At 42.1% G+C, this 27,371-nt stretch overlaps 3 protein-coding genes across 3 annotated transcripts; 1 reads left to right on the top strand and 2 right to left on the bottom strand.

Annotated features, from left to right (window-relative positions):
- Nucleotides 1–9,201: 9,201 nt before the first annotated feature.
- Nucleotides 9,202–9,887, top strand: MELLADRAFT_93962 (uncharacterized protein; the record flags this gene model as incomplete). The annotated part of the gene is made up of 5 exons (XM_007416706.1): nt 9,202–9,273; nt 9,385–9,551; nt 9,614–9,637; nt 9,700–9,804; nt 9,854–9,887. 5 exons carry the CDS (start codon nt 9,202–9,204, stop codon nt 9,885–9,887), a joined length of 402 nt encoding a protein of 133 aa, XP_007416768.1.
- A 426-nt stretch (nt 9,888–10,313) lies between these two features.
- MELLADRAFT_93961 (uncharacterized protein) lies at nt 10,314–13,422 on the bottom strand (the record flags this gene model as incomplete). The annotated part of the gene is made up of 5 exons (XM_007416705.1): nt 10,314–11,500; nt 11,580–11,916; nt 11,971–12,002; nt 12,044–13,076; nt 13,168–13,422. 5 exons carry the CDS (start codon nt 13,420–13,422, stop codon nt 10,314–10,316), a joined length of 2,844 nt encoding a protein of 947 aa, XP_007416767.1.
- Nucleotides 13,423–14,222: 800 nt separating this feature from the next.
- MELLADRAFT_79359 (family 18 glycoside hydrolase) lies at nt 14,223–17,044 on the bottom strand (the record flags this gene model as incomplete). Its single annotated transcript, XM_007416696.1, has 12 exons — nt 14,223–14,656; nt 14,732–14,835; nt 14,915–15,082; nt 15,157–15,424; nt 15,508–15,635; nt 15,726–15,789; nt 15,855–15,864; nt 15,963–15,971; nt 16,053–16,153; nt 16,220–16,265; nt 16,352–16,480; nt 16,559–17,044. 12 exons carry the CDS (start codon nt 16,722–16,724, stop codon nt 14,596–14,598), a joined length of 1,254 nt encoding a protein of 417 aa, XP_007416758.1.
- Nucleotides 17,045–27,371: the final 10,327 nt, after the last annotated feature.

Genomic DNA, 27,371 nt, shown 5'->3' with positions numbered 1-27,371 from the left:
CACTTTTTCAATCCACCTCTTTTTCATGGGGCGGAATGAAAAACATGAAATTTGGGTTTTTGATTACCAAACACTTGACCAAAGAGTTCATCAAAAAGTTGAAATAGAGGGGCAAATAAGGGCAAAAACCCTTTTTGGTCTCAAAAACAGCCTCAGGGCTGTTTTTCAATACTGAAGACTTTTTGATCAAAAATGGTTTTTTTTGATCAAACAAAGTCACCAAACATTGGTGTTTTTGATGAAAATCAAAAACGGTTTTGACCCAAAAACAGTTTTTGGCTTTGGTGGCGCTTTTGACCAAAAACTGTTTTTGGGTTCCAGCCAAACGGGCCCTCACATTTTGTAAGTTTGCCTTGAGTTGCTTTAGGCCCTCAACTTGAAAACCTCTTGAGAAGGATCTGAAGAGGGCAAAGGATGGGGAAGACTTGGTTCTATAATCTTCCCTAAAAATTGAGGGCTTTGTTCTGTGCAAGACTATGTTATTTTGGATTGGAGATAACCTCTGCCAAACCAAAATTTAATCAGGCTGAAAAGTGCTGATAAGTTGTTAATCCCTCCTCCACAGGCTCCAGAGGACACCTGCAATTGGAGGAGGGACTTAGTTAAGTTAGTCAAATTGAATGTTCAAAGGTTGGGAGAAGTAGAAGCCATCCTCAAAGGAATGTTTTTGGCTCAAGTTTTGGTTTTTTAGTTGTGTTTGAAAGTGGTCATCAAATACAAATCACACCACAATCCTAAGATCTGAAATTCTGTGATGCTACTACGTGAGAGAAATAGTAGGGGTTGGGCAAAAGTCTGACCAAGTTTTAGCCAGTGGATCTGGTGTCATAGATTTTGTTGGAATTTGGTTGAATTCCGCCAAATCATATCAAAGGTGTCACAAGTACTTTTTTCTGAGATGCCCAGGGCCAACATAAAAATCTAGTGATGTGTCAGACCACTGCAGAATTGATACCAGTGACAGGAACCAAGCCAGACAAACAGAGAGGCTTTTGAACAGCCTGTTTGTTTGGCCAGACAAGTGTTTCAGAGCTGAGATGCTGGGCTTAGTGTCACACCACACAGTTATTTTTTCTTCCTTTTTTTCCAAAAAAAATATGCTGGCTTTGATATTTTTTGAACAGTGGCTCACCTTCAGTCGCTTTTGAACTGAATTAGATTTCAATTGCAGCTTGGGTCACCAACAAGCAGTGTCCCCCCAAACCCTACTGACTAGCTACTGACACCGTGGGAATCATTAAGTGTGAAACTGGATTGAGCAAAGTTGTGGTGTGCGGGTCTGCAACTTTCTTCAATTGTGGATCTTGTTTGCCATAGGTTGCTAGCTTGCATCAAGATGCCCTTGAGTTGTCTACCTGAGCTGCAGTATATCAACCACAACAGTGCATACATATTTAATGAAGCTGATCATGATACCTTCCTTTATCCTGCCTTTATGCATGTCTTTTCTTTCAATATCCTCAGACCACTCAAGATCATGTATGAGTCATGAGCTTTTACGTACATGTTACAAGAGTCTAGACATATGGTACCTCCATTAGTCCATACTACAGCCTGAGTGGATGACTATGTAGAGGGCAGCTCAACACAAGCTTGCGGACCTATGGCAAACAAGATCCGCGATTGAAGGAAGTCCTGGACCCGGACACCACGACTTTTCTCAATTGGTTTCACACTTAATGATTCCCGCGGTGTGAACCCCTGAGACCCTTAGGGGTGGCTACAACATCTATAATACAGCTGTTTCAACAAAGATTGTTTTTTTTGAAAATCTTGCCAATGTGCAAAACCCGGGTCTTGTTCCTCACTTGATTTTGTCTCTCCACTAATTGGAAGAATACAGAAATGAATAAACCTGTAACCAAGTCTTGTCTCTGGTTTTACCTGCTGCAGAGACAACTTTCTCCAAAAAAAGTTGTCAACCTTTCTTGAAACGGCTGTAATAAAAGAAAAGGTTGTTCAGGGAGAAAAATGCCACACCCCCTTGCCATGTCCTCCTTGTGACATATTCATACTGTTGAGCAAGTCCTCCACTCACTTGGCTAGGAAGATCAGCACTCCCTGATGCCATTGCTTGAGATCAGCTCATACGGTCTGACTTTGTGTCCAAACTTTGACCCACTTTACTGCACACTGGAACTCACAGCCCTTGTGTGGCAGTGTGAGTCTGACCATAAGAACTTATAGCTCTGCCGTCTGAAATTCAAAAGGACCGTATCCCACATTTTGTGTAATGTTTATCAACCTCATTTATTCCATCAAAGGAACATACAGTAAACCCTGTACTATCCGGTACGCTCAGTGGAAGCCCTTGGTACTGGGTCTGACAGGCTAACAGATTTGTGATTTGAGAAAAAAAAATCAAAAAAAGATCCTCTCAGCCTTAGAAAGCTCTCAACATGCCTCGAATCAAGCCTTTACAAGCTGGAATCATGACAAATGATCAGAAGAAGAAGCTGTGTGAGAAGCACACACAGTGTCCAAAATTGAAGCAATCCGACCTAACAAAATGGGCAAAGCAGACTTTTGATCTTCTCAAGCTACCTGGTCAAACTACAATCTTGGATATCCTCAAGAAAAAGGATAATTATTTAGGAATGGGCCCAGCAGAACTCTCACGTAAGTGGCGTAGGATGGCTCATCATCCTGAGCACAACACTGACCTTGCCAACTGGGTTTTTCAGTATGAGCACAACAGAACCCGCCTGACTGGTCCACTTATCTAGGCCAAGGCAAAATCCTTAGCAGAGCAGATGGATATCTTGTCTGATGACATAGTCTTTTCCAAGGGTTGGCTTGAGAGCTTTCAAGCACGACACGGTTTTTGAAGTGTCAAGACACCCTGAATCAGGCTCAGCTGACTTTGCGTCAATTCAAAAAAGTCTACCCGAGATCATCGAGACAACAAACAAATTTGCTCTCAAGGACATATTCAATATGGATGAAACTGGGATTTTCTACTGCCTTAATCAAGATCGTACAATTGCATCTCAACAGATTTTAGGAGCAAAAAATGATAAGACTCGTATTACAGTTGCATTGACTTGTAATGCTGATGGTTTGGAAAAACCACTTCTTTTTTCATTGGACATGCTGAAAAGGCTTGATGCTTCAACAAAAAGACTGAAGAACAATTGGATTTCTATTATCGAAGCAACAAAAAGGCCTGGATGACGGGTGTGCTCTTTCAGGTAAAAAACTATCATGAACATCTTTCAAACTGATTGACATACTAACAGGTCAATCTTATTATCACAAGAGTATCTCATCAAACTGAACAACAAGATGAAAGCACAAAAACGAACTATCTTATTGATATTGGACAATGCACCTTCTCATGTTGTCTCAACCACAGAGCTACCCCATCTCACTCTCCTCTTCCTGCCACCAAATGCAACCTCAAAAATTCAGCCCTTAGATGCTGGGATCATTGCAGCTTTCAAAAGACACTATTGAAACTATCAACTACGGAACACAATTGACTGCGAGGAGGTTGGAAGAAACAAAAACATCTACAAAGTTGATTGGCTTCAAGCAATGAAATGGGTCCGAATGGCTTGGAAAGAAATATCAGAAGAAACAATACTGAATTGTTGGAAGCATACCAAGATCATCTCACCTCGCAATCAAAAGGGAAAAATCCTTCCACTTGAATTATCCAACAGTGCCAATCCAATTGAGAACCTTGAAGAATCAACACTAGAAGACCAATTGAGATCACATCTTTCTACTCTTTGTGTTTGAGACCCAATGAGCATCAGCAATTTGATCAACTTTGATGCCAAAAATAATACACACAGGGTTCTGACCAATACCGAGTTGATTGAGGCAGCGGTTACTTTGGTGGACGAGGTGATTGTGATTGAGGAGGACAAGATTGAGCCAGAACTTCCCTTAGAACAACAGACCGAAGCTCTCATTGATGCAATTTGTATTGTGACCAAAAAAGGTGATCCGAGCACTTCCACAGGTGTTGTCTGGTCACTTTGAGCTGTTTTGAACAAGGTTGGGGAAGAGAGACGGATTGAAAGGGAAATTCGGGTGGTTCAAACTACCTTGAAAAGCTATTTCCGACCAAATGTATGAGCTGTGGGCGTCTTTTTGTACAAAACTACTGTTTTCCCCTCTACTTTTTTACCCGGTATCTGCAATATATTGACCGGGTATCATCTAAGACAAGCTACCGGTTATCTGGCTGGGAACCAAGTTGGTGGACACCTCCGCTACCGTATTTAGCAGGCTACCAGTTTGCGGAGGACCGGATAGTACAGGGTTGACTGTATCAGGATAAATGAGAGCTGTGAAATGTTGTTGTGATTGTAACTTATTGAAATTATGAATGAAAGAAAACCTCAACAAATACAGAAAATCACTGATACTCTTTGTTATACAACATAACAAGCTCACATATGGTTTTTCCTTCTTCTCCTCAAGTTTGACTTTGAAGGTGCAATCAATGCAATTGGATTTTCCTCTCCATACATGAGACATGTGCTTCAAATCTAAATAGGATTCCAGTGACACACAATCTAAAAACCAGAATTCATCTCATCATCATAATTGATATAATTCACGTCATTTAAAGATTATTGATCAAAGATCTTGAAAATGATTAATTTGGATAAAGGCATCTCATATGTCTTCTGCTTGTCAATTTGTGTTGTTTAGTTCAGAAGACAGAATGTTGTATTTGCATCTGTGTATATTCCATTGAAGCTTCTCTGTGTATGTGACATTTTCTTAGAGGATGGACATCAAAAAAGTAAGTACCTAATTTAATTGGAACAAAACAATTGGCAATTTGTCAAAAAAGGCATCTTTGGGAAATCATGAATAAATGTCCCAAATTTTTCAATTTTGCTTACTTAGAGCATCCAATATGGGTGCAGTCACCAAGTGATTTATTGTAACTTTAACCCTAAATTATACACAGGTCCACTATGGATGTCGCCCAATGCCAAGCGCAAACGGACTGCCTTTGAGGCACAAAGGCAACTCGTGTGCGCTTGTTGATGAGCAAACACCACACAGACATGGTGAGTGCTGCAGACTGGGTCAAAAGCCCCAACCCAAAAAGCACCTCAAAGCACTATTGCAACTGCTCAAGCATGAGGTTGCCACCATTACACAATTACAATCCGGACACGCACCACTCAATGCCTACCTCAACAGACTCAAACAACCAGTGGACCCACTCTGTGAGTGCCAAGACGGGATAGAGACAGTTGAACATTTCTTATTTATCTGCCAGAGACACAAACAACATCGAAATAAACTTGAACACGATCTTCGAGAACACACCATCACAAAAATGAACAAGAGTATACTCTCAAACCCAAATAATTTCAAAAACGTCACCACCTTCTGCAACTCCACTTGGAGATTCACAAACAGGTGGATCTGGGCTAAGGCCGTCAATGAACCTCACCCTGTGAATAGAACACAGCCAGAAGATTAACATCCTCCAAAAACCCCCTACTCCATCGCCTTTTCTTCACTTATTATATTATAAAACCTACAAGCATGTAACTTAGATGAAACAGCCAACAGCAACCCTTTCCCCTGACAAAGCCAGAGGGGTTTTACAGGTGCTGGACACAAAACATAGTGTTTGATACCCTAAGGGCTGAAAAAGCACTAAAAACAATGAAAAAAAATGGTGAGTGCTGCCTTGACAGTACTAAGTGTCAGCATGTGGGTTTGGCTTATTCACTCCAGATGGGCTCTGCTAGAGTTTTTGTATATCTTGACATCATGGGATTATTTATGGGGATTATCTCTTCCTTTTTGCCAATTTGTTCAATCTTGTTGGACTCATTTTCAAAGAGTTTTCATCAAAGCTTCTTTTAGTATATGAGTTTTGTTCAGACAGCAAGGAGTGATGGAGTTTCTGGTTTTGAAACACAATAGATACAATGAAATGCCTACTACATTCCCATCTGTCAAAACCAGTTCCAACTACCAAGCTTTTTCTCCATGCGCATCACGTACACATAAGTGGAAACCATTGAACACCCAAAATCATATAAGTTAAAGGCAAACCATGTTCGCCGGCAAAACTCAACAAAACTCCCAATTAGTACTTTCAATTTGGAGGTTTACGCGTCCTTTGAGTAAAATCCCTGGCTCACGCTTTCACCTCATCATCTATTGTCAAGCTGCCATAACCTTTCACCTACTTCAACCACTTCTTCTTCCTCTTCTTCAAATCCATCATCATCTTCATCTACAAATACATCAATATCAACATCTCAATCAATCTGACTTTCATCATCAAAATCAAACGACAACTACCAACAACAACACATCTTCTTCATTACCACATGGTATCTTTAGTATCCCCAATGAAGAATGCACTGTTCAATATACTGTTAGTGTTGATCTACCTCTCTGTGACCAAAAATAAGTACTTACCTTTGTTCATTACCAATTTGAAACCAAAATTGGTCATGGTAATTAGGGTTCCATTTGGTGTATCTCCACTAATCCTTCTTTAAATGATAAAAATCAAACCTTCAAAAAAAGCCATCAAATTCATCCATCCTGATAAAATTCAAATACAACCAAAGCTTGCGCTAAATCTTTATGGGGTGAGTTCAAGTCAAGTTGTGTTTTTCAGCATTTCCTCGACCTTGATCGAACCGTTAAAATATCTTTCAATCACCTTGACTGATTTGTTGTTGTTTAATTATCTTTGTCTGTAGGACATTACGTAATTTGGCTCCAATCGATCACCTAACTTTCTTAGGAATTCATCATTTATTAATTCTCCTTCGTAGGCACTTCTTACTTCTAACCTTTTACCTGGTAGATTGACTGAATCGAGTTCTAGAGCTTTACCTGATTTACGTGGTCTCCTTTTGGGTGTTGAATCTCTACATTGTCATCACGTTACTCATAACAATATTGAACCGGCTAACATGGTTATTAGTGAATAAGATCAACCTTTTTCATTGACTTTGAGTAAGGTTCAAAAATTGGATTTCGAACGAATGGTTTTGAAGATAAAGATTTCAACTTCAACTGAAACCTTGACTTCAACATCTTTACCTGCAACGTTCAATGGTCACCTTCACGACTCTTTGGAGGTACATCAACTTACATCCATCTCTTGGATTGAACCCAAAATATATCAGATCAAGATGATCAACTCAAACTCGATTGCTTAACCTGATCATTTCAATTCAAATATGCTCAATCGCTACAAGACCATGCCTGGGAAGGTGTTCCCTGAGGGATGCGCGTCCGGAGTAGCTGGTTGGTGCAATCACCCTTTGCAATAGAAAAATTTAATCCTTGAGAAGTTTGATTTGAAGTTTTGTTGGTTCGCTCGCTTTCCGTAATTTGAAATCTTCATCCACTGATGGAAATCTTTCTTCAGCATCTTTTTTGTATTTGATCTTTTTGATTTATGCATGTTTGACTGCAGTGAAACCTTCGGATCTACAGATTCACAAGGGAGGGTGATTTGAGATGATATGAGAAGTGGCAAATTGAACTTGATCAATTTCTGCGGATTGAACTCAAACTGATTTGGTTTATATTTGTTTTCTTTTTTTCAAACTTGAACTCAGCAAGACTCAAGACTCAGCATAACCGTTTCAAAACTACACCGAGACGTGCTTAGAATACTCAAGAAGAAAGTAGAAGAAGATGAACCGATCAGCATCATCATCAAGAAACATCACAAGAACATCATCTTCTTCAAATCATGATATTCACTTAAATCAAATCTATTCAACTTCAACTCAACGAATTGATCGAGACCCATTATTAGTCTCATTTAATGATAAATCACGTTCAAGTATGTGTTCATCTGATCAAAAACCATCAAATCATCAATGAGCTCCTTCAACTCCTTTACCAAAACCGACTTTGTTTTTTCATTCTTCATCATCACCTGACGAATCAATTCATCAATTGATTCCTCATAGAAACAAATGGTCTGAGATGTGTTGGATCTTGATCATCTGACCTATCAGTTTATCACTTTACATTCTCTATGGTAAGTCATCTTTTCCAATATCTTTTCTTTCAATCGCTTTAAATTCACTTTTTATTCTGTCACTTCCTTAGCCCTGTGCGAATCCAAAGTTCAAACTACCTGACAAAACCAGCTATCAAAAAACCCAGCCTCAACGCTAACAAAATCGGTCACGACCACAATCAACCATGATCACAATCAATAACGATCAAAAGTGGCCCATTTTCAATGTTGATCCACATCGATACTCACATTTACGACTTCAAGTACAAGAAACAATCCATACTTCAACCGATGCGGGATTCTTTGCTCAATATGTCAATAAACTTTGATCAAGTCAGTTCTTCAGCAAGCTTACCGCATAACTTTTTCCATTTACTCATAAAATCCTTTTTACCCCAAATTCAATCGATCAACAGGAATATATAGGCCTTACACCGCAAGTTATAGTATTACCATCTAACCAACGGTTAGGGGATCAATCTGAACTCAATAAGAAAGTTAGTCAGCTATTAAACAATCATCATCCTATATCATCAAGACTGACTTCGCTTCATAACACAGATTCATGAAGACCTCACAAAGGCATTACAAATCATCAAATCAGTATTATCGGGTTCAAATCTACCAACAATGATCAATTCAAGCAGTCTAACAAGTTCATCCACCTCATCAAACTTAAATACTTCAACTGAAGATCCATCATCAACAAATCAAACTAACTTAATACTACACCCAAAATTGTAGCTCAAGAAGCACAAGATGTTTATTCAAATGATTTACTTAAGATCTTTTTATTAAAATTATCTCAATTTGATTTTGAATTGAGAAAAGTGTAGTTAATATTTTCGATTTGGTACTATGTTTTCAAATTGGAAATCATTGGCCTAATGTTGATCATTCAGCTAATCATAAACAAATCATTTTGATTGCTCTTAAATTGTCCATTCTTTTGATTTTCAAAATAACTTCTTATCATATGATCAACTGACATCATTTCTTATCTTTTTGCTTTACACTCTCTACAGATATGAAAACCTGGATATAGCTTTGAACACTGGAACAATTTTGAAAGAAGTATTGAGACATGAAGTCCTGGCTAAAAGTCTACACTATCCAGATTGGGTTGTCTATGAGTATTTTCTATACCAGTCTACTTCAAGCTTATCAGTTTGGTTTTGGATCAGATTATATGGTTTTTCTAAATATATTCTGCAATGTTGAGTGTCAAAGAATGTTTACCATGTCATAAACTCATGGTCTTGGCCTTTCTTGAAGACTATGATCAAGTTTTGTCTTTTATACATCTCTCTTTCTTTTGTTTCTCTACTTACTTAATTAATCTAACTTTGATTCAGTTCTTTGTAATGTATTCTGCTATAATCCAATCAACAAATTAGGTCACAAAGCAACAATCAATTGACTTATTAGACAAAATTTTAACAGGCAGATCAAATTATAATGTGATGAATGAATATATGTCCAGTGAAAATAACTTGAAAAGCATGATTAATCTCTTGAAAGATAAGTCTAAATATATCCAATTCAACCATTTCATGTCTTCGAGGTTTGATCCCTTCAATTTGATTAACTAAAAAGAGCTTACACGATTTTATTACTCAATCACAGTTTGTTGACCCATCATTTACCAAGGTATGTATGTTGATATAACTCAGTTTTAATTCAAACTTTTGTTCTTGACTTGATTGAACTAGATATACACAAGCATGTAGGAGATTATTGGCAGAATGTAAAACAACTCTCAAGTTAGTAGGAGATGAATTAGCTTCACTTGATGCATTTGAATTTGCATACACCGGGTCTGTAGTCAATTTATGACTTCTCCAAAACTGTCAATAAAATTATGAGCAATCTCTCAAAAGATAAATCTAAAAACATTTAATTCAACTACTTCATGTCTTCAAGGAAACTATGATCTGACTTGAGTGTATCTTTGGCATACTAAAATGATTGAACAACTTTTGAAGAGTCTTTACAAGATCAATATGTGTATAATATATTGTATCACATAGAAGACAATGATGCCCTTCAAATACATAATGTGATATGTTGAAAGCGGCGCCCGCCGCTGATGTGCTAGTTATTTGTAAATGACAAAAGCACTTTTGCGTTGAAACTTGAGACCACTGGCACTCAGTATCAAGTACGTAGGCGGCAGATAGCAAGGGCGCCCTGCGAATTCTTATCTGACATTACTAAACATTGCAATTGGAAGTAAAAGGGAATGAAGATCGCGGTGAATTTGATTATTTGATTTCTATTAAAGACGAATATTGATTTGATAAAGTTGAGCACTACTGTTCCGATCTCACACAACCCCTTGCCGCTTCTTTCGGCTGGTTAAGCGCGGTTTTGACGATTCCGAACGGGCAGGCCCTGGATATTTTAAAGGCCGTACCTTTCTCATTGAACTTAACAACCCTCTGATTGTCAATACTTTTGCGGGCCGGCGGATTATAAGTTCGATCCAGTCTTCTCGGTTCTCACGCATGAATCGTATCGCGTACTCGGCAGCGACGTGTTCACGCCTTGGATTATATAATTTATGATTCAACCAAAATACGGTGCCTTCGTATACGGGCAGGCTATCAAACTTGGTACTGAAGGTTTGGTCCGCATGTGATTTTTGGGGGGGAAACTTCGTTTTACGAACAGGATACCAATAGAATTTAGTCTTTGGAATCTTTACCCATTTTTCTGAGAGCCACATATAGGCATCAAGAAGATCTTGTTGCAAGTTTGTATGTCCAACTTTCGGAGAAACGATTTCAGAACAGATGGCGATCATCTCCAGATAATTATCAAAAAGGATTCCCAAATTTTCAGTCAGATGCTTCGATTGATCCTTGTCGGGTTCGCGTTTCGATATTCGGTTCTTGAATTTTTGAATCCGAGGTTGGAAAGTATCAATCAAAGCGCGAGGTGAACGTGGTTTGTCTTTTGAATTCAAAGCCAGCTTCTGAACATGATTTGCGTTGAAGTCCAAGTTGAATTCTCGTTGAGGATATGTGGCTTTTGAAGGAAGATCCTTGTTCTTTCTAGATTTCTTCTTGGCCCGATAGTTGACAGGTTGTGTTTCAAAATCAACAGGATTCTTCAATATAGTATTGAGGGGTTTTTCGAAGCCAGAATTCCTCTCAGAGTCAAATTCAAGAACAGTCTGAGGCTTTGATTGTCGCCAGGATCGTGGCAAACTGGAGCGAGTGGATGAGTCCACATTATGAAATCTGGTATCTGCGGATGTTGAGGACAGTTTTACTTGACTGATGGGTCCGTCATCTTCATCAAATGAAAAGGGATCATGAGGACTTTTTCTCTTGGAAGGTTGAGACTCGACTTGATAAGTCTGACTTGGGCCCTTGAGCTGTCCTGATTTTGAAGAGCTTGCCAACGCATCTTGAGAAGGTGGCTTTGTGTTTTGAGATGTCGTCATTGGATTGTCTTGGTCCAAATCCTGTTCATCTGAGCTTCTCGGAAGCACAACGACAGATTTAGCTATTCTTGGCACGAGCCCAAGTAGAGATTTGAAATTGGTACATGGCCAACCGATATAATTCTAAACAGAAAAAGTTACCTGAGGTATCCCGATCCAATTCGTCCCCATTCTTTCTCCATTGGAAGGGTCTTGAGCTTGCGGTCTTTAACCATTCAAGGGGTCTTGAGCCTGCGATATCATCTGACTTCTCGATATCACTCTCGGCTAGATGCGACCGTGCTTCATTGTCAAGGGAGCTACTTGGGCTTCTTTCTGACGTGACACCATTCTGTTCAGAAAGAGATGAAGATATCTTGTGAGGATCCAATGTGAATTCGTCAAAGTTTGGTAGGTCATCCAATGGTGGTAATGAATTGAGTTCATGGAGAAGTGTGTCGATTGTAATTGGCGAGTCTTGGGAGCTGTAATTCGCGAACTAAGAGTTGGAAAAAGTTTACATCCTTATTTGAATTGAATCAGGAACACGTACGATTCTGAAGACCGATCTGAGCCTTGCTTTGTCTGTGAAATAGGTGATATGAGCTTCGTGTTGTGAGACGTACCAATGCCATGGGTGAAATGATCGAAAGACGTTCCGAAATTCTCAAGGTCATTTGAGACTGGAGGACTCACCGAAAGGGGATGCAACTGTGATGAGACATCATGTGAATTTGATTTGGATTCCTCGTGAAAGGTTTGAGATTCAAGAAAGTTTTCAAAGTTGTGACTTTGTCCCAGGTTGTGACCCACTTGACTTTCGGGAGAGCGAATCAGCTTTGCATTTAGGATGCGATGGTCTGATGATGATTGCGAGAACTCAGTGCGAGGCGCGTTCGAGAAGGCTGGTTTTTTTTGGATGTGATCATGAGGTGTCAAGACTCCCGTCACCTGGGGCGCTTTTGAGGCACTCTTGATCCCTGTGATGCCTTCGTAGAAACTACTCGGCCGAATGTCTTCATGTTGTAGAGCTCCACCGAGGCTGTGGACCGAGATCGGTGGGGGGAAGGAAGATTCCAGAAGGGACATTGAATTTGTATCTTCATACAATGCAGTGTTTCCAACTGGGGATCCAGTCGCGGTGATCGCATGATGAGGGTCCGTTGAAAGGGACATGTGGGCACTTGATAAATAGTCATGATTATGTTCGTTAAAAGCTGGTATAGAAAGTAGGTCAGGCAATGTCTCGAATACGTCATCCTGGAAGAGTTGGCGATGAGGAGCATATCCATGTTCTGGTGAAACTTTTCCGGACATCTCTAAGGTTTTGAGCTGATCATCGAGCACGCCAGAGCTCTTTCGAGCTTCGAGTGCATTCCACTCATCGCTCTCGAGTAAGTCACCAAGCCATGACCAATCTTCAAGCTTGTCCGTATGGGCGTCGGATGGTGGTGGATTTGACATATGAATGTCACGCCCAGGGGATGCCATCAGCGAAGCTGGACGGGATATGCGAGACTGGGTTGCTTCTTCTACCTCCTGATACATTGGACTCCGTTTTAAACCCTCGTCTCCGGGCCACCGATCAACCACTAGTCCATCATGCGTGTCGAAAACACCTGGATTTCCTTGCCCAAGAGGGTTTAGACCTGGGACAGACTTCGAGAAAGTGAAATTGTTCAAATAAACCCAACAGTCAACGCTTGTTCTTTATCTTGGCCGCTGTGACATTCAGGATTTGTTCACTAACACTCTTGTCATATTCACCCGCGTGCATATTGTCGATCAGCGTGATATGACCAGTAAAGCTGGTAGGGATGTTGCTAGTGGATGCAGTCGATGATCCTAGCGCGTCGAATTGTTTGCTAGTTGTGTATTTCTGCCCGAGTGAAGAGACGTCGTGCTGATAAAATGCGGAATTACGAGGACCTGCCAAATGAGACGACGATTCTGCGTAGCTGGTCGGAGTGGTTGGAACCAAGTGGAATGAATCCCAAACGCCCATTGCTGTTAGTAGTATAGGCCAATTGAGCATCAAGGCGATTGTCTGGCATGACTTCTTGTTGAATAGATCCATGGTCGAGTCGCTTGATGCTCGATGTGAGGTGCTTGTCGTTCGTGTTCATCAATACCTTTCCGATTCGAAAGGTATGGAGACCCAGGTCACGTGTCATCTCAAGTACTGCAAAACGTGCCATGCAAAACTAGCCTGATGGTCAAGTAGTCTCGGACAGATTCAGAGCTATCATCCCCTGTGGATATACGCACTGTCTAACAAGGAAGAAGTTCGAAGTTCTTATCCGGAGAATCCTCGAAGATTGATCCTTTGAGCTAGAATTCCTGCTGAGAGCCTTGACAAACAAAAGGATTCGAGTCTCGACGAGGAAGGGGGAGCTACATAAAATCAGGGACAGATGATCAAACGGTCTTTCTGTTTCTTCCCATTGATTTAAAAATTCAAACACGTGTCGTGAGCTGGGTAAAATGATGAACACCTGAGGACTGATGGAGATTTGGATTGGGGTTGTTGAGGTACAGAAACTACTCAACACGCGATGATCCGCACCTCATCAGCCTCATCGCACTGAACGGCAAATGATAGGTTGCGATTTTGCCCAGATCGGCTTTCAACAGTCGTCCTCGCCCTCAAACATCTTGACCCTGAGCGACCCTGCAGCTCTTAGCACAACCTATCATCAGCGCCCGGTCAAAATCCAACACCCTCGTGTTGTGTCGACTCTCACATTTGACAATGTTAAACACCTCAATCTCAGTCATTCCAAGACTGAAGTTGATTGTCTTTTTGAATTTGTTAAAAAGGCTAGACCTTTTAAATATTTCAACGACTTTTGGGATTGCTTCAATACAATATTTGGAATTTGGAATTTGGAGGCTGAGCTGAAGGGCATCGTGATGGAATCCACATTCCAGCGGCGCCGGCTCAAATGCTCAAATGCGTATCAAAAGCATAGCTGTGAGAAGCTTGCATAACGTGAGATTCGAGCTTCAAAAATCCGGAGAAAGATGCAAGGAATAAAGAGAGTCTTCAGATTCTTCTCTAGGGGCCATTACGCAAGGTCTTCAACCAAAGATAAACGACAGGGATCGCCGTTTCATGGTATCAAATCGGGCAGCATCATCACTCAATAACAACTCATAAAACAATTAAAAAGAACGATTAATGCAAAGCATCACGACCAGCTTTCACAGCAAAATCAGGTAAACCTTGAGTATCAAAGCTGAATATTGAAAAAGAAGAATCAAAGAAAATCAGCACTTAATCAAATCGATGAAGAGATTTAAAATAACTCAACAAGTAGATTCCTGATAATTTCTTCGATTTAGCATATTTTGCTTTGGCTACCACACTAACTTGATCATCATAAGAGAAGAAGTACTTTCCATTGGTTAAGAAAGGCTAAAAAGAGGAAAGTAAATTATCAGTTTTCATAAACAGATGACGCTAGAATGTGATTGAGGAAATGTTTCAAACTGACTGTACTACTACATTTATCAAAGTAACGTTTATAACCGTTACCACCTTTTAATAGATCTTTAGATAAGTAACCTTTCTCTGTGAATTCTTTTACTAACCAAAGTCCACCCCAATCAGTTTGTACACCACAAACATCTTTCATGGGTCGATCATCAGTCTTGCCTCCTCTCTAGAATCCGAAAAAAAAGTTCTATTAGCTCCAAGAATTTCTGTGATCTTCAAATCAATGAGATATGAACTAACAGGTGCGACTGAGGTATGGTTTTGATAATACAAAGATACTTTTCCATCCACATTTCTAGGTGCGAGTTTAGAAGAAGTTAACTCATATGAACGAGCATAAGCAGGTAAACCTAAAACCATTTTCTCTGGTTTAAATCCTTGTTCAACTAAAGCTTGAAAAGCAGTTTCAACAGAGATAGGACTTTCGGGTGCACAGGTTGCGTAAAGTGGAGCAATTGGACCAGTGGTAGCAGCCCAATTTCCAAAGACATCGTAAGCCATGATTTTTCTGTAAAATTTCAACCATAAAAAACGTTGATGAATATCTTGGAGAATGGCATGTAGAGGCAAAGTCAAACTCAAAGTACGTACACAAAGTCAAGGTGTTTGACCACAAGCTTCGTTTCTTCCGTAGTTGCAGCTGAACCACTAGCGCCCACCAAGCCTGAGATACCCAAGGCCGAGCTTAGTTGCGCTTTAGGCCATTGTTTACGTATTTCCTATCAATCATTGACACATAAGATCAGCCTAAGTCTATGAAGTGCCATGGATTTATCACTTTGTATAGAAATGGTAAACAAAAAACCTACTTGTAAGAATAGACCCAGATTGACGGTGTCCATCTTATCAAATGTATTACAACCAATTCCAGCACTGATGATATAAAAGTCAGTGAAATAGACATAAATTAACACTTTATCAAAGTAGAAACAACTCACCCATTAGGATCTGAAATTTTGACGAATCAATAAAATAAACAAAATCATAATTGTTGAGTTCGACGAGCAACTTTTGAAAGCTGATAAAAAGCTAGTAAAGTCGCTTACATTCCCAATCTATAAAAATCCAAAATCCAAAAGTCAACTTTTAATGATCTGGTAGATGAAAAAAGATGCATGGTTTTGATCTCAACGTACCGATATCAATCCCTTTAAATCCAAACTTTTTAGCAAAATCAATTAAAATCTTGGCATATTTTTTTCGATTAGTTTTGTTTTTAGCCATTGTTGAAAAATATCTATATATCATAAAGCAAATCTCAGAGCTCATGTATTTGTTTTGTCGATAATTATGGAGAGCTTACCTGGACCCTGTCCAACCACCATAAGTGATAGCAGGTAAAACTTTATCTGAAGAACAAAAGTACCATCCGATGATCGTTTCATCAAAACCCTCGATCAAATATGGTTCAATAATCAGAATAGGAATCACTTACTAGAATTAGCCAAAGTGACAAATTCTTTAGCAAGTTTTGCAGCATTTTCTGATGTTAAACCAGGAGGATAAGTGAAAGATCCATCAAGATTAGGAATCGCCACAAAAAAAGTCAAATCGGTGTACAAGGCTAGACAAGAACAATCAGATCGTTAACACCTTCGAAGACGTCTTTTTGTTGAATTGGTTTGGATTGAAAAGGACTCACACCAAGGAATTTGAGAAGGCGATTGAACTTTATAATTATAAGCAGGATAATATCCCATTACTTTCTTTGATTGACTTGATTTGTAATGAGAATCATGTTTACCCTGGACATGAAATGTAGCAAGTAAAACGATGGCACAAAAGGCCAATAAGCTCAAACGATTCATCAGCTTCGGTGATAATGATAGGGTATGTAGAACCAGTGGATGTGGACTTCTGTTTGTGTAGAGAAAATAAAGTGAGAAAATAAAGAAGTTGAAACGAGGATAAAGAAGAGAAACGTTCGAGTCAAGGTATCAAACTTTATATATGTATATCTTGGGATTTACAAACAAAAGGTACTAAGTTGCAATCCATGGTTCTGCCCCGGATCAATTCGAAAGTTCCCAATCGATATCCCACAGGGAATCAGCACCGCGAGGCACCGCTTTTATTCTTCTTCGATTCGTTCAACTGAAGTGCATCATGAATTGATATCCACTTGATGGTGTGATTCCTTGCGTCATTCGTGTTCCACTGCGGATATTAAATTTCACAAAGTCCCACGCTCCCCTTGACTGAGAGCATCTCCAACGCGGATCTGTTCTCTGGTTGTCGTTGTTTTTTTCTTTTTTTTTTCATATCCGCGGTCAATTTATTTGACCTGATTGGGCTAATTCTCCCAATCGGGAGCAAATATGTATCCAAATTCTATTCGCATGCACCTTGTCCAAGCCCCCATCTTGCCAGATCCACCTCACCACATCTCACGAAACAAAAACAACAAGAATGCCTCGATACAGCGCCGACATCAAAGTGCAGGCGATTACTTTATTGTCCGAAGGTATGAGTCGAGCAGCCGTCAAACGCCATCTGCGATCTGCAGTACATGTGGACACCCTCACCCAATGGCAAAAACTATACGAATCAACTCTAGCCGTGGTTCGCAGTGCATCAGAATATGAGAAACGTGGTCGTCCCCTCGTATTCTCAGATCAAGAACGTGAATTCATGGCCGACTTGATCTCTGTGGATAGGAAGAAATAGAGGTTGATGGTTGTGATGTTGGAAATGTGACTGGGCCAGTTTGGCTGAAACGTTGATAAGGAAAATGCCCCGGTGCATGTAGGATTGGTGCTTCTTGAGTCAAATCTTGAGCCGGGTGGAAGAAGCTTGAGGATGTACCGCTATAAGAACCACGAGACTGTTGAGCTGTGTTGAAATTAGTGGTTCTTTGATATGGGAGTGATTGATTGAAACTTTGAAAAGGCCGTGAATTCCGATCAGCAGGCATGTTGAGGATGGCTCAATTGTGTTGTGGACAAACGTGGCGCTGGCTTCAAGCTTGCAATGTGATTCAACAGGGTCCAACAGGATTGAACCTCATGCCACGTAATCAGCTGTCATCAGCCTTTTGCGCGGTTTTTCTGCTAGATTCAAAACCGCGGATATGAAAAAAAAAAAAAAAAAAAACGACAACCAGTTTTGTTTTCGAAACAGCTGTACAGACCCAAAAAAAGATTGCTGGAAAAAATATGACAGCTATATTTCATTTTCAGCTTTGTTGCATCCAACGCTAAACTTAACAAAGTCCCACGCTCGCCTCGAGCGAGGCTGAAGCGAGCGAGGGACTTACGCCAAACTTGTACGGTCCATAAGCTCGCGGTAGAGGCTTTTGCAGGGAGCCTCCTGCAATCCCTTTTAACTTTTTCCACACCGAGGATTCTGGTATGGCCCAAAGAGAAAAAATATGCGCCGTACTCTGACGCATATCGTACAGATTTTTCACCGAGGAAACTGCTCCCCTCCATGAACAAAATGGCTTCAAAGTTTTGGCTTTGATAGCTTTTGTGTACATGTAAACCACGCATGTAACCGCTGCAATTGGGAGGTGTCGGTGAAAATAGTTGATTTTGTTCATCTATTCACAATGTCATTTTACTAGTCACTGGCAGGCCAGTGAGTTCCATTCACCTCAATACAATCTCAATTCAATGTCAGTTCAATATCAGTTTGACCTCCAATGATGTTTGAGTGGGGGATATTCATGGGCTGCATAATCACACAAACCTTCCAGACATTCTGACACCTTCATGTGTGGACATGCAACCAAACTTTATTCCAGTTCATTCTGGAAGGTTGTTTGTCTGTTACTCTAGGCCAAACATTGAGATTGGATTGATATTGAACTGACATGGATTTGAGATTGGATTGAGATTGGATTGAGCTGGACGTACTCACTGGCCTGCCAGTGAGTAGTAAAATGACACTGTGATTATCTGTGTAATAGGAGTGCTTTCCTCGGTGAAAAAAATGTGCAATATGCAACAGATTAAGGCACATAATTTTTCTCTTTGGATCATGGCCAAAACCTCGGTGTGGAATGAGATAAAAGCAAATTGAGGAGGCTCCCTGCAAAAGCCTCTACCGTGAGGTTATGGACCGTACAAGTTTGGTGTAAGTCCCTCGCTCACCTCAGCCTTGCTTGAGACAAGCATGGGACTTTGTTAAGTTTAATCCAACACGCACATGAGGCAATACCGGAATCGCTTCGAAACGCTCCAAATCATGACATTTTTTCATATTGGTGCGCAGGCTCCGATATGAACCGCTGCGCATCAAGTCGCTTTGTTTGGACAAAAAATTATCTCACAATTTTGCAGCACAGAGACCGCTATAATACCACTATATTTCGCGCTATATTGGCCTTTGACATGGCACGATATATAGCAAAATATAGCGGAAAGCGGGAGGCAAATTCACACAAAGCTTGTAACTCACTTAAAGTCTTTGCATACTCGATAGGGGGAAATAACTCGCATAAATGATAAGGGAAGCATAGATGAATCACTTTAATAATTGAAATAGAAGACTACTTTTTCTTTTTCTTTGCCATTCTGTCAATATAGTTTTGAAGGGATTTCTGTAAGGGTACACAGGTAGACAAGTGGCTATGGGGTTAGACTATGGGATTAGACATATTAGAGTACACTATCTTCCTTCACGCCCGGCTTCGGATGGTTCCTTACTCCTTCGAGAGCATCATTTCGGACCATCTGGAGCTAGGTGAGCTTATTTCTCTTCTTACTCCTTTGGAGCATTTCTCTTGTTATCTTGTTAGTTGTTGTGTTGCTGACTCCTTCAAGAGCATCATTTCGGACCATCTGGAGCTAGATCGTAATAGAAACAGAAGTTCCAAGTCCATCGCTCTCGTGAGAAGTTGTGCCGGACTAGTTTCCGGACCCCCAGTGAAGGTTCTCACGAGAACCTTACACTTTTTTTGACTTGATTCACTTTGAAAAAAAAAAAACACAACAAACAAACTCTATTCATCATTTTTTTCTCTAATAAATTCTTCTTTCTGTCACTCTGTTTCCTCTGTCACCTGTCAACCCGGTTATCTGTTCACAAATCAACTCTGTCGATTCACCTCGGTCAACTCTGTCACTTCTCTGTCACATCTGAACCTTTACGAACAAGGCCTAGGCGAATGACCGACAGACCTTCGTTGAAACCCGATAACTTCTTAGACGATCCGGATTTGCTACTACGGAAAGCACGGAAGGATAAACAGAAAGCGACATCTGATTCTCCGCCAGCAGCCGTTGGGCCATCTTACTTGAGAAGACCAGAGGCATCCGTTTCTGGATCACCGGCACCGACGGATAAGATACTGTACGCATCCGGTTATTGACCCAGCTTACCGGTGGTCTCCTTGGTGCATTTCTCGCCGCCACCTGTCTCACCATCAGCATCGGATTGAACTGTTGTCAATCTTCACTTTCAAAAACTCCTCAGCAATCAACTACCGCCTGAAACTCCTCATCCACCGGGTTATTTCCAACCGGAAACACCCCTTACCAGAGACTCGGAAGTCACTCTTGGTAATCCCACATTGACGTGCGAGTCATCTAATACGATGGCTAGTGATCAAGAGACAATTGAGTCCTTGAGACAACAGGTGGAAGGGCTGAAGGCTCAAAACGAATCGCTGGCACAAGCTCGCCAGGAGACTCTCACACTGCAGGCGCTAGTGCGTGAATTGATGGCTGGAAGGATCACAGCATTGTCGCGCTCCGGACTCTCACCTGGTGCGGATCAAGACGCTTCACCTCAAGATGGAGGGAGATCTTTCGTACATTACATGAATACGAGTCCTCTGACGCCCACCCCTCTACCTGGAGGATCTAACCGGCCGGACGAGTCTACTGGTAGACCTTTACCAGAGGCATCGACAGCACAGACGCCAACCTTACCAGCGAACTTGGGAGACCACCAGACGCACGACAACGTCCACACAACGTTACCACCGGAAACCCAGGCCTCAGATCACGGTTTGACAGGACCAACTCTGACGAGAGCACACCAGCCAACGACTCCGCTCTCACCTCGAGCGGCACCAGCTGCATACACTCCTCACCTGGGCTACTATCACCCTGCTGGGCTAGACTTACCACCGGCACCAGTCAGCACTATGACAGCCGAGCGAATTAAATTAAGCGAATTGCCTAAATTCACCGGAAAGTTCGGGCGACCCGCCGACCTGTTCCATTGGCAAGACATGGTCGAAGAGACCTTTGAGGTCAAGAATCTCATGGATGACCGAGAACGGCTCAAGCTGTTGGGTTCGTTACTTAATGACAAGGAAATGTCAGCGTGGTATAGATCAAATAAAGACGAATTACGTCAGCAGTCTTGGACGGGAGCTATGGAGCTCATGGCGACCGGAACCTTACCTCACACATGGCTGGCTGATACTAGAGAGGCCTTAAGACGATTGGAAATGCGTCAATCTGAGTCGTTTGACGCCTATGTGATCAGAGCACGAAGCTTACACCGCCTAGTGAAGCGTTCTGGACTCGTATCGGACGTACATCTTGCTGAATTCATCACATGGGGAGCTCCCCAACTATTTCGCGATATGGTGGAGCGGGAAGGTCATCTCAGAATGGAGCCATTCTCCTTTCCGAAGTTCAAGGAAGCGGCGGACGGTATATGGAGGTTCCTTACCAACGCAAAGCTTTTGGCAGGAGCTACCGGACGACCCAAGCAACCCCCCGCTCTATCCAACTCGAATCCTATTGTGGTTTCAAACTCACGCAACCCCGCTCCTAATCGAACTTGAACAGATGAAGAACGAGCCGAAAATGCGTGGCGATACCACGAATATTTACGACGATCAGGCATCTGCCCAATCTGTAAAGACAAGTGCAATAATCCAGGCTGCACTCGAAAGAACACTCGATTTTTATCAGTACCTTCCGACTTTAATCCAGGACCAAGACCAGCTAGAGGATCGGGATACAACACCAACACCCCTTCTGCAACCCCTGGAGCCCCCATTCAACGTCCAGCGGGACGACCAGTAACCACTCCGACTGCGTCTCGAGTCGACGCTGTCGAAACCTTCCCAGATGTATTAGCCGAAGACATAGCGGCATACGAAGAAGCAGACCAATTTCGAGCCAGTCAAGTAGAAAACGTGGTGGAAGAAGGAGAGAGGTGCGTGACTTCTGCATCAGTATCCCCCATCATTCTGGAACTGATATGTAACGGAAAACCTGTGCGCGCTCTGGTTGATTCAGGAGCCGGAACAAATTTGTTATCCAATCACATGGCACATGAATTAAATGTGGCGCGAAGACCTCTGGTAGCACCTGTTGAGGTACGCTTAGCTATACCTACAGAAGGCACTCCGTTAGTCTTACGCGAGTTTGCAATAGCTAACCTCAAGTCCGAAAACCCCAGTCTACGTTTTGGAGCGGTTTTTTTCAAGCTCGCACCATTAGGATCGAGCTATGACATGATATTAGGGTCTCCATTCCTCTCTAAATTCAAACTAGATGTTTCCTTACACCGTCGTTGTGTGATCCACACAAGTAGTGGAAAAGTCCTGTATGAAAAAGAAATGCAAGCGGAAATGAACCGGCTTTTATGTGCCTTGGAAAATCTGAAAAAGATTGATGTTTCACAAGAGCTGATTGATCGAGAAGCATATATGCTTAAGGAATTTGAAGATTTATTCCCGGCAGAACTCCCACCTGTTGAGGATGGTGATCTGCCGGATGAGACTTTTCCAGAAGGTCTGCCAGATGTAAATCGTCAAGTGAGGCATAAAATCATTCTTACGGATCCCAATGTGGAAATCAATGAAAAACAGTTTGGCTACCCAGTGAGACACCTGGCGTCGTGGCGCAAATTAGTTGACCAACACTTGTTGGCTGGGCGAATTCGACGGTCACAGAGCCAATACGGCTCGCCATCCTTAATCATCCCAAAAAAGGACCCGTCTTAATTACCTCGTTGGGTTTGTGACTACCGCAAGTTGAATAAGTATACAGTTAAAGATCGGGCACCACTACCAAACGTGGATGAAGCTGTGAGACTCGTGGCAACGGGTAAAGTTTGGTCTGTGGTAGATCAGACAAACTCATTCTTTCAAGATAGAATGAGGGAGGAGGACATCCCGCTGACGGCGGTGAAAACTCCATGGGGACTTTATGAGTGGACAGTTATGCCCATGGGACTAACCAATGGACCTGCTACGCATCAAGCGTGGAATGAAGAAATCTTAGGTGACTTAGTTGGAAAAATCTGCGTAGTTTACATTGATGACATAGTCATTTTCTCACAAAGCGTGGAAGAACATGAGGATCATCTGCGTCAAGTCTTGGAAAGGTTGAGATCTGCAAAACTCTACTGTTCCGTCAAGAAAAGTAAGTTGTTTCGTCGAGAAATTAAATTCTTGGGTCACGCAATCAGTGAGGCAGGGGTATGCCCAGACGACGAGAAAGTAGAGAAGATATCCAAGTGGGCCTCTCCTTCCAATTCGAAACAACTCCTCAAATTCCTTGGGACAGTGCAGTGGATGAAGAAGTTCATCGACGGGCTATCTCATTACGTTGGTACTCTGACACCGCTGACAAGCACCTCATTGAAAGGTAAACCCTTTAGGTGGGGGGAAGCAGAAGAGAAGGCTTTCAACAACATCAAAAGACTCATCACGACCCTCCCGGTACTTCGCAATCTGGATTACGAGTCTGGTGAACCTTTATGGCTATTTACGGACGCTAGTGGAAGTGGACTTGGGGCGGCGCTATTTCAAGGAGAAAAATGGGACACCGCCTCACCCATAGCTTATGAGAGTCGCACTATGAATCCCGCTGAAAAGAACTACCCGGTACACGAGCAGGAACTTTTAGCGGTGATCAATGCTCTTAACAAGTGGAAACTGTTACTATTGGGCATGCGCGTCAACGTAATGTCCGACCACCACTCTCTGACTACCTTATTAACTCACCGTAATCTTAGCCGGCGGCAAGCAAGGTGGCTGGAGACTCTATCTCAATTTGACCTTGACTTTAGGTACTTGAGAGGCCAGGACAACTCAGTGGCTGACGCACTTTCCAGACGAGACGACATTGGTTCTTGTGAGTTGAAAACAACTTTGGGGAAGGACGAAGTTCAGAAGATTCAGGATGGGTATACCAAGGATAAATTCTGCAGTAAACTCCTCAGAGTCCTACCTTTACGAGAAGATTGTATCTTGAAGGAGGGGCTGATGTACCCAGATGGAAGGTTAGTAATACCGGACCACGGCAATCTCCGTCGCGATTTCATCACGCAGGCACATAACGCACTAGGACACCTGGGCATTCTCAAAACCTTATCTCGGTTACGAACGACTTTCTTTTGGCCAAGCTTGGCAAAAGATGTAGAAGCTCAGTTAAAGTGCTGCGACTCTTGCCAGCGGAACAAAGCCCGGACGACAACTACATCTGGGAAACTGCAAAGCACCGACGTTCCGAGAAACCCCATGGAGTCAATTGCTATCGACTTCATAGGACCGTTTCCTAAGATATCTGGTTATGATATGATCCTGTCTTGTACTTGTAGACTGACGGGGTTCGTCCGCTTAATACCTGCCTCACAGAACGACACAGCGGAACGCTCTGCTGCACGACTATATGCAGCGTGGTCTTCAATTTTCGGCCTTCCCGCGTCGATTATCGGTGACCGCGATAAGGCCTGGACGTCTAAGTTCTGGAAACGTTTACATGAATTGCTAGGCGTCAATATCAGCTTGTCAACCTCTTACCATCCACAAGCAGATGGACGGAGTGAACGGACCAATAAAACCGTCGGCCAGATACTTCGACACTACGCCGCTGAGAAACACGGCAAGTGGTTTCAATCATTACCGGCGGCTGAGTTTGCTATTAACTCCGCCGTAAATGTATCCACCGGAGTTTCCCCGTTCCATTTCATCTATGGTCGAATTCCACGGCTCTTCCCGATTCAGAATCCTTTGGAAGAAGACAATCAAGATATCAAACATTGGATTGAAAGACGGCAATCTGAGTGGGCAACGTGGAGGGATCGGGTTTGGAGTAGTCGAGTAGACCAGGCTGCCCAGTACAACCTCCGTCGTCGAGAAGGAAGAGTTTTCAAGGTGGGAGAGCAGGTTCTGATTGACAGTACTGACAGGCAACAGGTGGTTGGAGGACGGTTCAAGCCAACAAGCAAACTTCGAGCACGCTATGATGGCCCATATGAGGTATTGGAGGTACTGAACGCTGGACGAGATTACAGACTCCGATTGCAACCACACGACCTCACCCATCCCGTCTTTCACATTTCAAAATTAAAGGTGTACCATTCTGATCAGGCTCGAGGAACCAACGTTGCGGCCATAAATGTGGCCTCGTCACGACCGAAAACAACCCCTGGAGAGACTCGAGAGGAGCCCAAGGGGCACGCTAGGAATTGTGACGAGGGGGTGTGTATCAATGATGATACATTAGCACCCCCGCAATGTGAGTGCGATATTTCTCTTAGACCCTTTCCTGTCGAAATTATTGGCAAGCACTCCTCTCTCCTGAATAACAGCTTAACAACCGACAACCACCACTCACGACTCGACCGAAGTAACTGGAGGTCACTCATTGTAGCCACCGAGAGGGCTTTGTAAACGCCGAAAGAAACCCCTTCAGGTCCTGGAATTGGAGCCCCTGGGGCACGTTAGGCAACTTGACAAGGGGGTGTGCTTCTAAACGACGCATTTGCACCCCCGCAATGTGAGTGCGATATAAATCTTATTTTTCCATTAGCGTGTGAAACAGCTGGCAAGCGTTATTGTCTCCTACTTAACAGATTAATTTTGACGACGCGGGGATACTTGCAAGACTAAGCGTACAAGAATGAAGATCATTAGGATACCTAAGAAATTCAATTTTAAATTACTTCAAGGCTCAAGTTCAAGACTCACAATTACACGATTTTTTTCTTCATCAAACTAATATTTTAATCTTTTAACAAATTCTTTTCTTTTTCTCTATTTCAATTTTTGCGGTCATGACAATTTTCTTTTTATGATTTCTATTTTGAATTTTTTTTCTTTTCTTTCTTTTCTCAGGACGAGTCATAGTCAACATTTCAGGGGCGAGTTATGCCAATTCTTCTTTCTTTTTTTCTTTTCTCAATTTTCTTTAGGGGGGGTATATCATACGGTTACAATTATTTTTAGGAAGGGAGGGTGTAAGGGTACACAGGTAGACAAGTGGCTATGGGGTTAGACTATGGGATTAGACATATTAGAGTACACTATCTTCCTTCACGCCCGGCTTCGGATGGTTCCTTACTCCTTCGAGAGCATCATTTCGGACCATCTGGAGCTAGGTGAGCTTATTTCTCTTCTTACTCCTTTGGAGCATTTCTCTTGTTATCTTGTTAGTTGTTGTGTTGCTGACTCCTTCGAGAGCATCATTTCGGACCATCTGGAGCTAGATCGTAATAGAAACAGAAGTTCCAAGTCCATCGCTCTCGTGAGAAGTTGTGCCGGACTAGTTTCCGGACCCCCAGTGAAGGTTCTCACGAGAACCTTACAATTTCACAGCTTCTACAAACACTCCTTGAGGTAATATTCCCTCCTTCAACCATGCTTGACACCCAACCAGCCATTCCATGGTCTTAGGAAGCATGCTACCGCGTGCCGGTGTACAGATATCAGCGTCTGCCAAGAAGGTACGCTCACGGGCACATGACGTTGCCAAGATTGAAAGATAATCTCTTGCTAGTTTAGCAAGAGTAGGGTATTGGTGATGATGTTCCTGTCAAGAAAGGTAGGAATAGGTCAGTCTAAATCTTTATAAAAAAGGGAAAAAGAGCCAAATACATACCTTCCACCACCCGAGCAGAGTCTGATCTTTCTTAATTGGATGTGAACCTAGCAAGTAGTTGTCCAGCTTGGTTGAAGATTGGATCGAGTGGGTATTAGCTTGACCAAAGACGTCAAACGCATCAGGTTTCTCAACATCATTGTCATAAGTCGGTGAAGCAGTTGAGTCTGGAACCACAGAATCATCCAAAATGTCTTGATATGCGCCATCGATCAACTGTCGTGCTGTGTAATCTTGTACAGGATAATGTAATTCAAAAAAATTCCCTTGGAAACGGGGGTTGAGGACTGTGACAAGGATAATTTCATCACATTCAGCAGCCTCATCCTTGTACCCGTTAAGCCATTTGATCATGACATCAATGGCATGGTCAATACTTGGAAAAGTTGAACAGTCCGCTTGATGACCTTTGAGGTCGTTAATGACTCTCTTGTATTCAGCTAGCAGGATGCAACCAGTGGGACGGTTTCCTTTGACTCTAGCTGTTGCATCCACAAACGTCTGAAGAAAACCAATTGATTAGTACATGAAAGCTTGAATAAAATGATTGGAAATATAATAGAAGCACTCACCTTTAACACCTTATTGACTAACTCAGTGGAAGGCCATTTGGAGGGTGATATTGTAACACCTTTGAAGAAACATGCCTTGCGATCC

The sequence above is a fragment of the Melampsora larici-populina genome (genome assembly GCF_000204055.1).
Source record: "Melampsora larici-populina 98AG31 unplaced genomic scaffold MELLAscaffold_63, whole genome shotgun sequence".
NCBI lineage: Eukaryota > Fungi > Basidiomycota > Pucciniomycetes > Pucciniales > Melampsoraceae > Melampsora > Melampsora laricis-populina.
The sequence above is the reverse complement of the archived record's forward strand: the minus strand, read 5'-3'. Positions and strand labels throughout refer to the sequence as shown.